The sequence below is a fragment of the Alosa pseudoharengus genome, unplaced genomic scaffold (genome assembly GCF_046254945.1).
Source record: "Alosa pseudoharengus isolate Yale_2024_CS ecotype anadromous, Long Island Sound unplaced genomic scaffold, YU_APseudo_1.1 YU_APseudo_1.1_scf_18, whole genome shotgun sequence".
In the NCBI taxonomy this organism is placed as follows: Eukaryota; Metazoa; Chordata; class Actinopteri; order Clupeiformes; family Clupeidae; genus Alosa; species Alosa pseudoharengus.
The window spans coordinates 33,862,235-33,879,849 of NW_027468650.1; the positions used below are offsets into that span (position 1 = coordinate 33,862,235).

At 41.2% G+C, this 17,615-nt stretch overlaps 1 protein-coding gene across 1 annotated transcript in view; it reads left to right on the plus strand.

Moving 5' to 3' along the window:
* Nucleotides 1–17,615, plus strand: part of l3mbtl4 (L3MBTL histone methyl-lysine binding protein 4) — an 87,954-nt gene that overhangs the window by 5,797 nt on the left and 64,542 nt on the right. Inside the window, exons 2-10 of the mRNA XM_076291019.1 lie at nt 1,714–1,820; nt 2,932–3,032; nt 4,964–5,018; nt 5,495–5,580; nt 8,745–8,849; nt 9,857–9,992; nt 11,047–11,138; nt 11,876–12,027; nt 17,072–17,148. Of these exons, the coding sequence (XP_076147134.1) occupies nt 2,952–3,032; nt 4,964–5,018; nt 5,495–5,580; nt 8,745–8,849; nt 9,857–9,992; nt 11,047–11,138; nt 11,876–12,027; nt 17,072–17,148 (784 nt within the window). The 5' untranslated portion in view covers nt 1,714–1,820; nt 2,932–2,951. The remainder of the gene's footprint in view (nt 1–1,713; nt 1,821–2,931; nt 3,033–4,963; nt 5,019–5,494; nt 5,581–8,744; nt 8,850–9,856; nt 9,993–11,046; nt 11,139–11,875; nt 12,028–17,071; nt 17,149–17,615) is intronic.

Consider the following 17,615-nt stretch of genomic DNA (forward strand, 5'->3'; position numbering starts at 1 on the left):
GGCCTAAGGCTCTGAAGAATCGAATATGGGCAATTATTGTGATCATCCCTGCCATTATTCATGTAATTGCATTATGTATGTTTCACATCGGTAACGCTAATCTTTCCAACTCAGGTAAAGTTGTTGTTGTTTTTAAATATGGATTATGCCATTGATGTGTGATCATGTCCAGGTCCAGCTACTAAACGGCTGAGAGAGCGAGGATTTATCGCTGGGTCCGTCTCTGCCTCTCCCTAAGTGTTTACATGCATGGCCCCCCTGGCGGCCATTACGCTGATTAAATGCAGGCCGGTACCTCTCTGAAATGTGTGTAACAGGGCTCATTTGCCACTGCTGAACAATACCTTAATCTAGATTGGCCCATAATGGATGAAATGGAATTGATTTCTCCTGTCTTGAACTCTCTTGAGATGCGTGGTAATTGTTTATGTCTGTCAAGCCTTTTTCTGATGCTGCTGTGGTTTAAAAAATATATTATTACAATAAGGTGTTTTAGCATATTTTGACAAACATTCATGACAAATGTTTTGTGTTTGTATTTGACTAGATGCCATGGGGATGAAATTGTTTTATCATTTGTTAGGCGTGTGATGTTTGTAGCAGGGTTGTGCACAATTCAAATTGCAATTCTGCTTCCTGTTTGCTACCTCAATTGAAATGCAAGTGAAATTCAAGAATTGAATTAGAACTTAAGAGCCAGTTTTAATTCAATTCTGGAATTTTGCACAAGCCTGGTTTGTAGTAGCAATTTCTGCAGCTGTCACAGCGATATGGAAGCGATAGTCATGTACAGATTAGGCTGCACATTGAAATGAGCTTTCTCGTTCCCAAGAGACAGTTGTCCACGAATTAGCCATCATGCGGTGCCTCAGGTTACAGGGATGACTTACACTGGAGAGTACCCGGCTAGATCAAAAGCATTTCCGCTCAAAATCAGGTTTTGTTGTGACACTACCCTTTCATCGTAAACAGTCATTTCAGTGTACAGCTGTTGTGAAATGTCCCTGAGGTTGTGCACCATGTATTGCATGTGCTGTTGTTTCTGATGCGTCTTTTGCCCTGAATGTAGTTGCGCTGTTCCCTGAATTAATCTCAGTGTTTGAATGGCTGTGCCCTCAATGAGAACAATGATGCTCCACAAGGGCAGGAAAGCCGACCTGCTACCTTGGCTTCTACTCAGCATTAATCAGCAGCTTTAGGACTAACTTCACCCCGGTGAACACCCTGCCCTCTCACTTTCTCTCTGTCTGTCACTGTCTCACGCTTGCGCTCTCTCTCTCTCTCTCTCTCTCTCTCTCTCTCTCTCTCTCTCTCTCTCTCTCTCTCTCTCTCTCTCTCTCTCTCTCTCTCTCTTTCTTTCTCTCTCTCTCTCTCTCTCTCTCTCTCTTTCTCTCTCAGTTTGACATTCAGTCCCTTTCTCTTGGTCTTTCTGTCTCTCACACACATTCTCTCTCATGTTCTCTTGTCTTTATTTTTCATTTACTCACATCTGTCTGCGTAACTGACACAGTAACCTCCTCTCCCTTTCTTTCTCTATCTGTCTCTCTCATTCACTCAACTTATTTCCCTTCCACCTCATCAGGTACTACTACTTTTTTGCTAAACTCAAAATCTCCCTCAACAGGTCCACTCTCGCTGGTGACATAAAGAAGATAGCCTAGGTTTACTCAAAAACCGGTGCTGGGGTTTATGTTCTTTCTCCATCCTCTCCAGGTTTTTCCCGAAGGCATTTGGAGAAGCAGAGCTCAAGCGTGATTGGAATGGCCTCTTGGAGACTGTGTCCCTGCTAGGGAACCCTGGGTGGGAGCAAATACCAAACGGTGAGTCAGTATGTTAAACTCTGGCTCTCTGTGTCCCACCCCTGTAATTTAAAGGCATTTGTCTAAATGGAAGCCTTCATCAGATGAAACCCAAGAGTACACTGAGGAATGGGTGGTTAAATGGAGCTGGTCAGCAGCATTTTGCCGGTGCGGCCACATCTTTATTTTTCTCAGTTATTCTAGCAAGAAAAGCTTAAATTAGGTCTATTCAGAAGTCGGGTGATTAATATTGTGGCATAAACACAGAATACCTTACTGCTGCAGAATGGTTTTACCATTTGAATCCATTGAAGTAACATCCGAGGGTTGGAGGAGGCTGTCTAAAATTGCTTGGTGGCTGTGCAAAGTCCCCCATGATGTTTTTAAGTGAGCGTTTTAGCCACAGTGTGCATCAGAGCAAGCCCAGTTAATCTGCCCTCTCCACCTCTCTGCTGCCGCGGCCCTGCGTCTCCCTTGGAGCATTGCCTGCTGGGAAATCTGAGGCCCATGGCCTTTCTCTCAGTGACCCCTGCACATTTAATTTCCTTCCCACATGCAGTTTACACATAAAACGTGGTAGACCTTCTGTTAAGATTTTAATCTCAAACAGAATGGGCTCACTAAGTCAATGTGTTTATGATATTTTCTGAAGCCTTCACAAGATACTGTACTGTTTTTGTACAGTGTACAAATACAGTGGTTTTGCAGAAGGCTATGTATGCTTATGATTTAATGACTTAATGTCTGTGGCAAATGTGGGCAACGTGTTTTTTCCCCTCAATGTAACAACAAAGAGGACCTCACAGCCACATCATTTAAACAGTCGATTTGGCTGAACGCCAGTGTTCAGGCAGTATGATACTTTTAATTGCCACTGAAATAATTAAAGAGTGATTAACTGCTTTCCACTGACTGCGTACAGTGGTATGTAGTGGGGTGCATTTATGTGGCATTTGAAGTGCATTCTAAAGAGAGAGAACTTTGTTTCAACCTTACAGTACAAGGGAAACGGAGTGGGGCACCATAAGGGCAGCCAGCAGTGCAGGATATTTGGTGGCTCATAAAATTAACCTCATGTTGATTCCTTCTTAATTAACTTCATTTTTGCCCACATGTCTTGTCTTTTTTCTAGAATCTATCCTGTCTCTAACGATGCAGGCAGAGGATAAGAAGGACAAGAAGAAGAAAGCAAGTTTGAATTCAAGAGGTGTGACAGATGAATACTGTTTGAGAGTGAGTATCAAATTCAACCGAACTTCAAATGGTCTTTCTAGGAATGATTTGATGATATCATAGAAGTGTGCGATACTGAACAAAAAGTAATATCTCAATTTTTTCTGGGATTTTGTTGATAATGATTTTTAGACGATATTGTGCATTCTTAATGTTTTAAAAGTCTTATTATACTAGGCCTGGGCAATATAACATGATTTTATTTATTTAATAGTATTTAAAGCAACACCAAAGAACTTTTCCTCTGTCGCACGCACGCTATTTGTTTATTCAGCAACGGCTTTGCAAATAACGATGTCCATAGACAAGGTAGAATATGTTGCATGATTTTATGAAATTACGATGTATTGCGACATCATGCAAGTCAAATTTGTAGTTTCTTATGTCTCATTCCATCGAACTACAGATCCGCTACCCGATATGGCAAACTTACATAGTGCGGTTGTAGCCGATAGAGGGCCGCGAAGCGAATGCAGAAGTGCCGTTCACCCTGTTAAGAGTTGATGAACCACGGAAACAATTTTGGAAACATTATTTTAAGGTACAAAAAACTCTTTGGTGTTGCTTTAATAGTTTCATCAAAATGCCTTACATTCAAACTGGTAAGAAAGAGCACACAAACATTGGATATATAAATACATGTAAAGCATTCACACTCAAAAACTGCCCATCATGACCATTCCTTGATATTATTGCATGCAACAAGTAACACGTTTAACAGTGTTTCTATGTGTGGTTGCACCATTAACATGTGACAACAGAAACAGCATGGACAAATATTCAACGTAGAGATAATAAATGCAACGTATTCCACATTAGTTATGGAAATAGATATATAGGTAGTTGATAAGTGCAACTATTCACTATTCTACCATGATTTTGACGATCACCATCACCATGACCATCACTACTCATTCATTCTCTACCATAGATTCTGTGTCCTAAACTGTCCTAAATGTTGCTGACGTCACAATCCCATCCCATAAAAGATATTCCGATTAGCTTTTGGATTGATAATTCAAATCCATTTGAAGGGTGAACACGCACTTGTTCATAAATGTCTTGATAAGATACTTTTAGCCTTATAAATTACATGGGGTATAATGCCTTAGAAATGACTCATAAAAGCCCCCAGCTGTGGCGCAACTGGCTGGGGCACCTGCACCATACGCCGGCGACCCGGGTTCGATTCCCGCCCCGTGGTCCTTTCCGGCCCTGCTCTCTCTCCCATTCGCTTCCTGTCACTCTCCACTGTCACTATCATTAAAGGCATATATAAAAAATATATACTTAAAAAAAATGAAATGACTCATAAAGGTAGCATTTGCTGCATACAAATGGAAAGCCATGTGCCTGGCTGTAGCCAGTTTGGCTAATAGGTCAAATTGAGCCATTTTTAGGTTGTTAAAAATGATCAATAATAATCTATGTAAATTGATATAAATAGTTTTATTGTGATCGTTTTTCACCCAACCTTATAGTATATAATTTCTTTCTTGTTAGGTGGATATTAGTTAATATCTATTACATTCATGAAAAGTTGGAACATAGAATATTTAAATCACTTGTGCTGTAGGTAGGGATTTACCACAGTGGCCAATCTTGAAATCCCTGACATTTCCTCATAGCATTTGTTTTTGTTTTCTGTTGCCTTGCGGTTCTATGATGCAGAAGCGTGATTGACTTAAGGAGTGACATGCCCTGCGTGTGGACTGTGGACCCGGCAGTGTCCATGTTGTGGACCGGACATAACAGTTTAAGAACAGCTACTCAATAAAGACAGCTCGCACATTGTTAAAACTACAAATAAGATGTATATACCGCACAGCCTTATAATTTGATGGGACTTCTGCCGAATTATAGTACTTGACTTCTTGTCATGCAGTTTCAAAGTGTTTGACCTGTTTTTTACTTTCATTTTTTCCTCTTAGGAACGACCAAAAGAAGATCCTACAAAGATGAAGAATAAGGTGTCCACTTCACAAGGTCGGTGCTTGTTCTCCACAAAAATAGCCAAATAATTATTTATTTCAAAACACCATGTGTGAATGCTTTACCTGTCTGCAGCCTAGCTCCCCATAGTAGTCTGTATCATTGTGCATAATTACTAATTGTTGAGCATCTGTTGTATTAAAATAGATGGTAGTAATACACTGCAAAAACTGCTTATCTAATAAAATCTTACCAAGTTTTATTAATCTTATATTAAGATAAGTGTGTTAAGTATATTTGTCTTAATAAGTCTCCTTAAAATAAGTCAAAGTCCTCCTAAATTAAGTCAAAATGATCTTTCGAGAGAGTGTTAGGTAAGTCTCTTCATACTAAAAACAATCCCAAATAGATTGTTGGTCTATAAGATTAATAACACTTGGTTAGATTTTATTTTTTGCAGTGTATACCTAGTGGTAATGAAGTTAGACGAGGCGGATGTGTGACCGGATGTGCTATTTGTGTCGGTACAGTGAGTGGTAAGAAGAGGCCGTGGTCATGGGAGCAGTACCTGGGGGAGGAGGTCGCTATTGCTGCGCCCCTACGCCTCTTCACTGAGGTACAGTCAGGACTCGGGGTGCCCCATTCATCACACACCACACAGCAGAAACAGGCAAAGACAAATACCCAAAGACTCCTCCAGTTGTTTGAAGCTATAAGGGTCATGTTGTTTGCATTCATTTGGCAGGTTACATATATAAATATTTTAAACTTCTGCGTTGAGGGCATCAGTAAAAACAAAAACATTGTTTGCCATAATTTGTGATAATATTTTTATGTTAATCTACTGTCAACGATTTTCAGGAGAATCTGGTCTAATGCAACAGGTTTTTAACATTATTTGTAATATCTTTGTTGACACGACAGTAGTGTCTCTAGGTAACCTAGCACTGAACGAAAGGTGTGCTTCCATTTGACCTCTCTCTCAAATCCAGTCGATAACAGAACTCAGTCACAGAAAGAAACTGTTTAAAAGAACTGTTGTTGTAGGACCCAATTTCAAAGTAGAAATGGAAAGATAACTGCCACTGCCAAGTTCTTACTTTTTATGCCTTTTTGAAATTGTATGCTTAACATTGCAAAAAAAGAAACAATATAAATCAATATGCCTTTTTACAATCGCATTATTGCTGGTGATTACCCCTAGTGCTTGTTGTGCATCACGCAGACAGCAGCATTTATGAAGATGTGCTATATCTGCAGGTTCCTCTCCTTCACAGGGGGGCAGGGTCGCTGTCACGTTTTAATGGAACTCTGTGGCACAATAATAAAACCTGTGTGTGTGTGTGTGTGTGAGAGAGAGAGAGGGAGATAGAGTTGGAGGGTAAAGGGAGCACCATTTTATATAGTCACAGTGTAGTGTGAATAGCATCAGTCGAAGCGTTTATTAAGTGTTTTTTACCACAATATTTACCTTGACTTTCATTAAAGGTGAGAGGAAGTGCTCTTAATAGTAATAATCTGTCTATAAATGACAGAAACGTGTGTCAGTGTGTTTGTGTGTTTAACCGCATATCTGTCGAACCATTCGTCCAACTGATTTTTGTCTTGCTATGGGCACAAGATGCAAAAGATATGGGTAAATATATCAGTAAAATAGGCACACATTGGGTTTCTCCACTCTATGTAGCCACTACCCCTCTCATTCAGCACTGTAGGCTACCAGAGAGGATAGCAGCGGGGCTTTGGCAGAACCCAATTAGTGTAGGCTACACGAGTAAAAAGTTATATGTATGTATGCAACGCTTGCATAAAACGATTCTGTGGATATTGCAACATTATGCCAACAAACACAGGTATACAATGGCTGTACAAAACGACGTAAAAAACAATGTGCAATAAACAGACACTTCAAATAGCTCAGGCTACTTTGGACTGTTTTTAGACTTTGAATAAACGAACAACAATTCCAACTGCAAGGTCCCAAATTGAAACGAGTGATAATGGTGCCGAATTTAAGGATGTTTCAGAATGTCCTACATGCAAAGCATAACCAGCTACAGACAACGAGTGGCAGACGGAGCGTGATGTCACTTACAGGCTACCAGAGATGGTTTTTAAGTCCCATAATTTCATATGATGATACATCATTCCACAAAATGGTTTATCTTCTCTATCATCAAGTTATTCAATAGGCTAAATAAACATCACCTTCTTTTGACTCAAAACAGCTATTAGGCTTGTGTAATTTTGAACTTTAAAAAATGTCACATGCAGCCATGCTTAAATTCTGCTCACTGCACATTTATTATATTATACTATAATATTCAGTATTCATTATTGAATGCTTAGCTGAAGTGATGTTTTTCCCCCTCATCCTATTTTTAAAGCAGGCATACCTGCAAGCATGTAATTGGGCTATGGGTTTTCTACAGGAATAACATGTTTGACCAGACACTGCACTAGTAATAATAATAATAATAATAATAATAATAATAATAATAACAAACAAACAAATAAACAAACATTGAGACTAAGGACATGTTCACAAAAGAGATCTGTAAAGTAAGTTATGTAGAGATTTTCATGCAAAGGCTGTACTCTGCATCCTCTCACATGGACTCCCGATACATTTGTACTAGTAACTGGTGGCCATCTCCACTGAGCCCAAGTGTGTAGCTGTGATTGTGAACATAATAGAGCAGAGCAGCCCCAGGGAGGCTATTAAGACTGGTCACTATGAACTCTCCTTGGCCTCCATTCTTCCCAGACCTCATGGCCACCAAGGCTTTGCTGCAAATTTGCAGTTGTCATAACAAATTAGGGTATACAGCTTTTACTATACATCGGTACTGTATATACATAGGCCAGTATGTTTGAGAGATGGAGAAGGAGTCTTTTAGGAGAGTTTGGATGGGATTGGGTCCCCTTCGGACACAGCGATGCAGATAGGGCCCTAAATCCGCTACTCTCCGAACACGGCGCACAGATGAATTTCTCTATGAGGGGATTTTACGGGACATCTGTTCCATGCAGCAGCGCAAGCGAGCGGCTGTTTCCATGACAACTAACTCGGTCAGGCTCTGCATAGAAAGAGAGATAGAGAGAGAGCGAGAGAAAAAGAAAGAGAGAAGAGAGCTGCGTGTGCACACACATACTTCTGAGAACCGTAGTTCCTGTTTGATCCTGAAATCACATCACCTTCTCCAGCTCCGAAGAGAAAAACTAAATTGCATTTGATTTACGACACCTTTGTGTGTGTGTTCCCGTCAGCGACAATTGTTTGTCAATCAAGCAAGGTTTTATGGAGGACATTGAAACTTATTTCTGTGTCCCCTTGTTCTGCTTTTTTAATTTAATGGTGTGTCCACAGTTACAGTAGACTGCCTTTTAACACACCACCACCAACAGCACACCACCCATTCCTTTTCATTGAAATATAAAACTGTGTATAATCTACTACTCACTTGTCCGTCATCAAGGTTTTGAACAGTGAGTAATTTTCATCCGTTTCCCTTTTGTGTTATTCATTCTTTTTCTTAATTTCTTTTTCTTTTTTATGTCTTTCTTTCCCATTTCCTTTCTGACACCTATTTTCATTCTTTGGTTCTTTCTTTCTTTCTTTCTTTCTTCCTCCCTTTTTCTCCCTCTGTTGCTCTGTCTCCCCTCTCTCCATCTTTCTTTCTCTCTCTCTCTCTCATTGTCTCTCCAACCCCCCTCTCTCCATCTTTCTCTCTCTCTCTCTGTCTTTTTCTCTCTCTCTCACTCCCTCTCTCTCTCCAGTACCAGTCGTTCCCCCACGGCAGAAATGGCTTTAAGGTGGGGATGCGCCTGGAGGGCATTGACCCGCTGCACCCCTCCATGTTCTGCATGCTGTCCGTGGCCGAGGTGAGGACTCCTCCTCAGTTTGTCTCCTAGGGTTATCCGCAGGGAAACAGAGGTGTCCCTTTACGGGGCAGCCGTGGCCTACTGGTTAGCGCTTCGGACTTGTAACCGGAGGGTTGCCGGTTCGAACCCTGACCAGTAGGAACGGCTGAAGTGCCCTTGAGCAAGGCACCTAACCCCTCACTGCTCCCCGAGCGCCGCTTTAGCAGGCAGCTCACTGCGTCGGGATTAGTGTGTGCTTCACCTCATTGTGTGTTCACTATGTAGCCCATAAAAGAAACCTTTGGATTCATTTGAAAAGAAGCCAACCTGTTTAGTTTGTACGCCCCTCTTTTTTCAGGCACGGACAAGGATAATGTTAAATTGTTTGATCACAGTTGATTATGTTGTTACCAAGCCTGAATTCTTTGAGTGCAAGCTGTCACTCATTGAATACTTGCTAGCTTACTTGTTCTCCAGATGATTTTATTTAACCATGGAATAAGACAACACACTTATTTACAGTTTGTTAATTAATTTGTTTATCTCACTACACACTTGGTGGCCTCTGCAGATTTTCAATCAATCCTTGCCATGGTTGATCTAGTCGCCTTTCAGAGTTTGCAGAGTATTTTCATGATTCATAAGACTTCATTTTTTTTTTTACAAGATCCTCTTCATTTTCAGTGTTCCCATTGGTAATATCAAGACACCTGCTAGCCGGTCAAAAGATGTCTTGGCACAGGGATGTAATGTGGTTTAGTGCACTCTTTAGAGTCTTATGAAATGATGCCCACCTAAAATTAACGTACATATATTTATATAACATTTATATTGAAGTTAATAGTATAACATCAAAGTTATGTATGTAAGCTTAATTGTCACTTTGTTAATATAGCTATATATATACACAGTAAGGTCCACAGTACTGAATATGCTTCCTTCATTTTATGCCTATAAGGACCAATTGACCAGAACAGACCTTTTTTTCTTGATAACTTGGTAATAGTAGTCTGTGTTTGTGCTTCAAGGTGATTGGTTATCGGTTACGCCTGCACATAGATGGGTACTCAGAGTGCTATGACTTCTGGGTAAATGCAGATTCTCCTGACATCAGACCGGCTGGTTGGTGTGAGGAAACTGGTCACAAACTCCATCCCCCTAAAGGTGAGTGACACACAGCACTGACCATGATCATGGGTCATTCACCAAGACAGACGTCATTAATGATCCCCTATAGGCTATCTTGTAGATAGACCACCTGTTCGCGAAGACTGCTACACGCAGGAACACAAAGCTATATGATCTTAATTGATATGACCATACAAATAGACTGTCTGGACATACACGACTTATAATGCACGTCACACTCCTCTCCTTCAATATATAGCCTAGATTAAGACGGAACTGTCACACCGGTGTGATGGGAATGTTGAAAACTGAATGTTCTAAAGAATATCTGGGTTCATTGAATTCAACATAGAATTTTAGAACCTTACATTGTTGCGGAACAGAATGTTAGAATGTTCAAAACTCCCCTGCTGAAGGGTTAAAAAAGATTTTAATGGCTTTTTTTTTTACTAAGGAGTCTTGGGTAAAAGGAGCCTAAAGCAAAAGTAACAAAGTAGATTAAGTTACTTTAACTGAGTTTGGGACTGGAAGGTTCAAATAGAAGAAAATGTATTGAGGAAATAAAAAAGGGCCTAATTGAAGCAAATAAATTAGGCTACTTATTTTAGGGAATACGAAACCTTTAAAATGTACTTTGAAGAATATGAATAAAAAATCTTCAATTAAAGTTTTCCATGTTAGAAAACAAATGGGTTATAAATAACTTCCCTTCCATAACTTTCTATGCATTTTTCAAGGGGTTACGCTCTGCAACCTTCTGCAAGACACCAGGAGTAAACATTGCAGTCATATTTTCTGTAATTGCTGAGCACATTATTCTGCATATGAATGTGTGCTTGTTCCCCCCAGCCCCCCAGCACACCAATTTCATCTGTGATGAGTTTTCAAATAGTCTGTAACCCAAATAGACTGGTCTGAATGAACGCCTAAATTCCATTTGTTCTCATTATGCAATGTCTCTGTTTCTCTCCTCCCTATGCCTCCCTATGCCTCCTCCTCCTTTCTTCCTTTCTTCCTTTCTTTCTTTCTTTCTTTCTTTCTTGTCCTCCCGCCTTTCCTTTCCCTTCTTTTTTTCTGCGTCCTGTCTCAGGTTATAAAGCGAATGATTTTAACTGGGAGAAGTACCTAGAGGCCTGCAATGCTCAGACTGCACCAAAGAATCTGTTCAAAGCCCCAAACAGTGTAAGTGGCTCCAGTGTGTTTTGAAAATAAATAAATAAACAGATAAACTATGCAGCATACAGCTGACCTTCTCTCTCTCCACGTCGCGCAAAGTCTCCAATGGGACGCAAAAGGTCTTTCCATGCCACAGTGTGGAAATGCCGCAGGGCTAACCTTTACAATGTGTATTCAAAGTGCCCAGACAAGCTGTGCAGAGGGAGAGTGTGTGTGTACCATGTTATCTAGTCTAGAAGCTTCCAAGAAAGTATGCTGTGGGACTGGGTGGGAAATGCAGAACAATCTTATCAGAGTAGACTGAGGATTGGGGAGCTAAATTCCTCCCTAATGGCTGAATTTAATTTTAGAACTTTTCTAAGTTATTTTTTTGGACACTGCATATATATATATGTATGTGTGTGTGTGTGTGTGTGTGTGTGTGTCACTGTCACTGTCAGTCTAGTCTAAATAGTTTGTCACTGCAAAAATTTGCTTATTTTTTATGTCACTTTTCAATGGGTTAACTTTGCGATAGACCATGGGTAGACAAGTCATAAACATAAAGGGCCGGTTTCCCATACATGGATGAAGACTAGTCCTTAACTAAAAGAAAACTTTGACAAAAAAAGGAAATCTCCATTGAAAAAATCTTTTAGTCTGGGACTACACTGTATGGGAACTTCTCCTTTGAAATGGTGCAGTTGCTGTGTAGGAAGAGCTGCATTGACAGGTTTAGTGACTAGTGCTTCTCTATCGATCAGACCTCGACCACCTCGAAATTTCAAGTCGGCATGAAGTTGGAGGCGGTGGACAGGAAGAATCCGTGTCTGGTGTGCGTGGCAACGGTGGCCGACGTCGCCGACAATCGATTTCTGGTTCACTTCGACAACTGGGATGACACATACGACTATTGGTAAGGCACAGATAAGACCGTGGCATTTGTTTAGAAGTATGTTGCCCCATTTGCTGCTCTGAAAGCAGCTATAAAATGCTAGTGACCGTAGCAAATGCAATGGGAGTAGGGGACACTTCCTTTATTGGATTTTTGGCACAGTTTGTGATGTTTATGGTGGCCTTATTAATTTGTTAACTAAGAATAAAAGGTCGTTGACAGCAGACTTCCTATATGTTATCAAACAGGGATGCCCCTTTATTAATGTCTTTTACACTGCACAGGCATGTTGTTAGAATGTGCTAAGCAGTACGACATCAGGCTTTCACACCTCAAAATCCTCTAATAATTAACTCTACTTCAAGCCAACAGAAAATATTCCTCCTTTCACTCTGTGCACATTCTGTGTGTCTGTATCATAGTATAAGGTTGTGTGTGTGTAGTTTTTCATTGTGTAAAGGATAGCAGTGTTTCCCACAGTTTGTTAGTTAAGGTGCTGGCTGTCTGACTGGGGGTAACTATAGTAGGTTAACTAGTAACTATACTACTATAGTATAGTTTATACGACTGATATATAATTATCTCATTATTCATGACCGCACACAATGGCAGCTCAGTGTTAGGGGTGTCACTGCATGCAGTTTGTGATCTGAAGCAGAAATGTTGCATGGTCTTCCCTGCGACTTTATCAAAAAATGTGCCTCTTTGGAATTTGCCTGCGAAGCCCAATCTGCAATGTTTACATTGGAGATTGTCTCAACTGGTTTGGAAAACACCACATCTGTTTGTGTTGAGATTGTGTGTTGAAAATGTCAGGCCTGCAAATCTCTAGTTGCAAACTCAAGTCATGTGACATGGGCTGCTACTGCTGCTGGTGCTGTTTCATTTCTCCTGAGTTGAAGATTTTAGTTTGAACATTTTACATGTGTCAGTCAAATGCATTTGGGACAGAATACTGCTGTGTCTTCAGGGCTGTTCACATCAGAAATGATCACTATAACGATAACTATAACGATAAGAGCGTCCACACTGACCAACGTTAAGAAAAGTCTCTCCTTGTGTTGATGAATGTGATGGCTAAAATGTGATGGGTTCTGATTGGCTGTCAGCTTTTTATCATTTTCAAAATCTCTCTGAAAGTGATCCCCAACCATATCATACCATATAGTTTATGTGTGGACATTGTCATTCATATTAAAGGGGAACTATGCAGGTTTTTTAGCTTAATTTACCTTAAACTTAACAGCTTCGGAGTCATTGGAATGGTTATATGACTTTTTTCGGGTTGAATGGTGGGCATTGAATTTCGGGTTGAATGGTGAGCTTCCCCCTAGCACCTGTGAGCGGAAAAAACACCCTTGGAATTTTGGGCTGGCGGGCAGACGGCCTCAGTGTCAGGAAGTATAACGGTGTAACGAATTGCTTTACTGCATTTACATACACATACACGCCAGGCACTGGCTAGAACAATGAACCGATGGAGGTTCTCAATCATTCGTCATGACAGAGTCAGCGAAAAGAAGCAGAAAGCGTGTAAACCGTTGTCGGAGGAACAGGGAAGAAGAAAACGACAGACTGACCGATTGAGGAGTGTCGTAAATCATATACTCTGAGGCTGTAGGGGCTCTGCTGAGAAACCTGCGAGCAAAAAGTGAGAAAACAGCAAAGAAATTGCCAAAACTGCATAGTTTCTCTTTAATGAGATCAATATTATTTTTATAGTTATCGTTATAGTTATATATATTGTTCTTAGTGTGGCCCTTTAATTAAATTGTAAGGTTGTTTAAAGCATGTATAAAGCATAAAGCAAATGTATAAAGGTCTGCGGTTGTGAAGTTCTCTTCTCAGTCTCTAGTCCTCTCCCCCTTCTCTGGACTGCCGCGCTGCTGCTGTTCCTGAGCTTTCTAGAGCTGTGTGTGGCTGACATGCTGTTAGTCGCTTTGGTTAAAAATGCGTAAGCCAAACGTAATGTAATGATACATTTGTCTTCCGCTCTGTTATTGACAATTAATTTTTTTGTTATTGAAGGTGATCTCAGTTTTTGCATTTAATTCTCGGCCACTCATCTCCTAGTCATATTTTCACGTAATTTTGATTTTCTAAACCATTAATACTAGTAGTCCTTGCAGCAAGGTTCACAAATCTAATGCACCTTAAATCCTCTTAAATACCTACTTATTTGCTTGTGCCCATTACCTTTCCTCTCATCCCCTCATTTGCTTTCAATTAAAGGCTCTGCATCTTATCAAATATAGTCCTGTTGTGTGTCCACTGATGAAGTAATAAGTTATATCATCCATGACTGCCCCAGGTCATGCCCACTGCTCTGACCCAGCACACAATAGAAAGAGCCGAGCTGAATGTGTCCCCACCCATTCGCAGCTGATTAACGTTTTGTGTGACCTGGTTCATCCTCGTGTTCTAAATAATGAAATAATGCTCTGAACGGTGTTGCGTAACAGGTCATATTTACACGGAGTATTCTTGGATTGAGTCGCACGCTGCATAGATTGGGCTGTGAGCGGCTGCTTTGTAACAGATGTTGATTGATTGAGGGCTATTTATGTGTGCATTTACTCACTAGAGGAGAAGAGAGGGAGGATGGGAGGGAGGGAGGGAGGAAGGGAGTGGGTGAAAAGAAGGAGTGATTCATTTCATTGTTTTTACGTAACGGCGCACACATGCCTGGGCTTTGCCAATGGAAAGCTCCGGAGAATTGAGGTGGTATAATTAGATACAATCCAGCATAAAGCGCCAGGCCTCTGATGAGGTATTAAATAGGCTCTCCTCAAGGATTAGGTTGTTTTTTCGTTAATTGTGAGAAATGACTGCTGCGTTTGGACTCTTCATCTCTTCCTTTCCCTCTCCCTCTCTCTCTCCACCTCTCTCTCTCTCTCTCTCTCTCTCCCCCCTCTCTCTCTTTTGCCCCCTCTCATCTTTTCCACCTTGAACTATCCTTTTTAAGAATCATTTCTTCCTTTCCATATCCCCCACTGTAATTTGCCACTAATTTTCTCTTCCTTCTCCATTTCTTTCCTGTCATGTCTTTATTGTTCTTTTTTTCTCCTCTATAAGATCATCTCCTTTCTTTTGATCTCTTCATCTTTGCCCATCATCATCATCATCTTCGTCTTCTTGCTCTTTCTTGCATCTTTGAATTTCTCTTTCTCTGGATTTCTACTCCCAATCCCTTTCTCCTCCGCCTCTCTCTCTCTCTCGCTCTCTCTCGCTCTTTCTCTCTCTCTATCTCTCTCTCTCTCTTTCTCTTTCTCTCTCATTTCCCCCTCACAAATCACACAGCTCCCTCTCTGGGTTTCAACACACACACACTGTGTGTGTGTGTGTGTGTGTGTGTGTGTGTATGTGTTTGTCTGCTTGTCTGTTTGTGTGTATCTCATGTCATTGTCATATCCACAAAGCCTAATCATCACAGGCCATTCCTAGCTGAAGTGTGTCTGTGTGAAAGAGAGAGAGAGAGAGAGAGAGAGAGAGAGAGAGATACAGAGAGAAAAAGAGAGAGTGAGATGCCCATATGTGTGTTTGAAATTAATTGTGCATAGCGTGGGCACACATGCAAGTTTGAGCACACACACACACACACACACACACACACACCTCTTCTCCATCTTTCTGTCCTTCAAGCACATCTACTTCAGATGAAAATGGCCTGTGATGATGGCACTTTGCACTGTGTGTGTGAGTCTGTGTGTGTGTGTGCATGAGTGTGGCTTCCTATGTGTTTTATGTCTGCACATGTGTTTTAGCAACCAGTTGAAATCTCCCCTCACGTGTTGGGTTGCCACTCATGTGCTGTTCTGACGGTGTGGAAGTGGCTCCTCTCTCCTCCACTCTGGCAGCTGCTGTTTCTCATTGGACTCCATCGGGGGAATGTTCCCCTCTTAACAGCCCAGAACAACACCTGTGTGGAGTGGAGGCTTTTCCAAACAGTGCTCCGGCCTGCCTCTGTTTGAGTGATGAGACTGGGGCAGCACTGTTTCACATTTGTCTCTCAAGCAAGCCAACTAACCATAACTCACAAGTCAATCAATTCTCCCAACATCTGTTTGTATCGGCATAGATATATATTTATTGGCACGGTTCAGAGTAAATTATTTGCTTGTGATGGCTGACTTATCGGCTGTGGAGTCTTATATTTTCAGAGGCTGGTAACCAGGCTTCAGAAAGAAAAATAGTCTTGCCACATACAGTAATTTTCTTTCAACCTTTCACTAAACCAGCTGATTCCAAGGAGCACAGCTCTTTAGTCAGGTAGCCTGAAGAGTGAGAGATTGTGTATGTGTGTGAGTTTATGCCCCTACAGTATGTGTGTTTGAAATTAATTGTGCAGAGCGTGGACACACATGCAAGTTTGAGCACACCCACACACACACACACACACACACACACACACACACACACACACACACACACACACACACACACACACACACACACACCTCTTCTCCATTCTTCTGTCCTTCAAGCACACCGACTTCAGATGGAAATGGCCAGTGATGGTTGAACCCCCTCCCCCCCTACTTTCTTTGACAATCAAGAGAAAGCCGGAGGTGCTTAGCGGCTGTGAAGTCTTATGTATATTTTCAGAGGCTGGTAGCCTGGCTTCAGAAAGAAAAATAGTCTTACCACAAAAGTCATTCTCTTATAACCTTTCACTAAACCAGCTGATTCCAAGGAGCACAGCTCTTCAGTCAGGTAGCCTGTTGCCATAAAGTTTGGATTCTCTTCTTCAGACTTAAGACCAATGGAAGTGCAGTCATCTGTGGACTGTAATGTCTAGCCTCTGCTTCTTAACCTCTTTAATCTTTGCCAATGGCCCAGGCTAATATGTAATATTATTGTGTGTGTGTGTGTGTGTGTACTGTATAGTGTGTACTATAGCTCTAAGAACTGAGTATTTTGCTTATTGAGTGATATTGTGAAGACCTGCGGTATGTCACTGGTCCATAAGGTTGTGTATGTATTTTACTGCATTTGTTTACACCATTTGTTTCTATGTGGTCATAAATAAATGGCTTGTGTGTGTGTGTGTGTGTGTGTGTGTTAGGTGTGATGCCAGCAGCCCCTATATTCACCCAGTGGGATGGTGTCAGGACCATGGACGCCCTCTCACAGCACCTCAGGGTAAGTTTAGACACACACATGCACGCACACACACACACAGATTCACACACACAGATTCACACACGCACACATACACACACACACAGATTCGCACACAGAGATTCACACACACACATAGATTCGCTCTCTCTCACACTAACACACACACACACACACACACACAGAGATATACACACACACACACACACAGATTCACACATGCACACACACACACACACACACACACACACACACACACACAGATTCGCACACAGAGATTCACACACACACACACACTCACTTACTCACTCAGTCATTCATACACACACATAGATTCTCTCTCTCTCACACTAACACACACACACACACAGAGAGATATACACACACACACACACACACACACACACACACAGATTCGCACACAGAGATTCACACACACACACACACACACACTCACTTACTCACTCAGTCAGTCATACACACATATA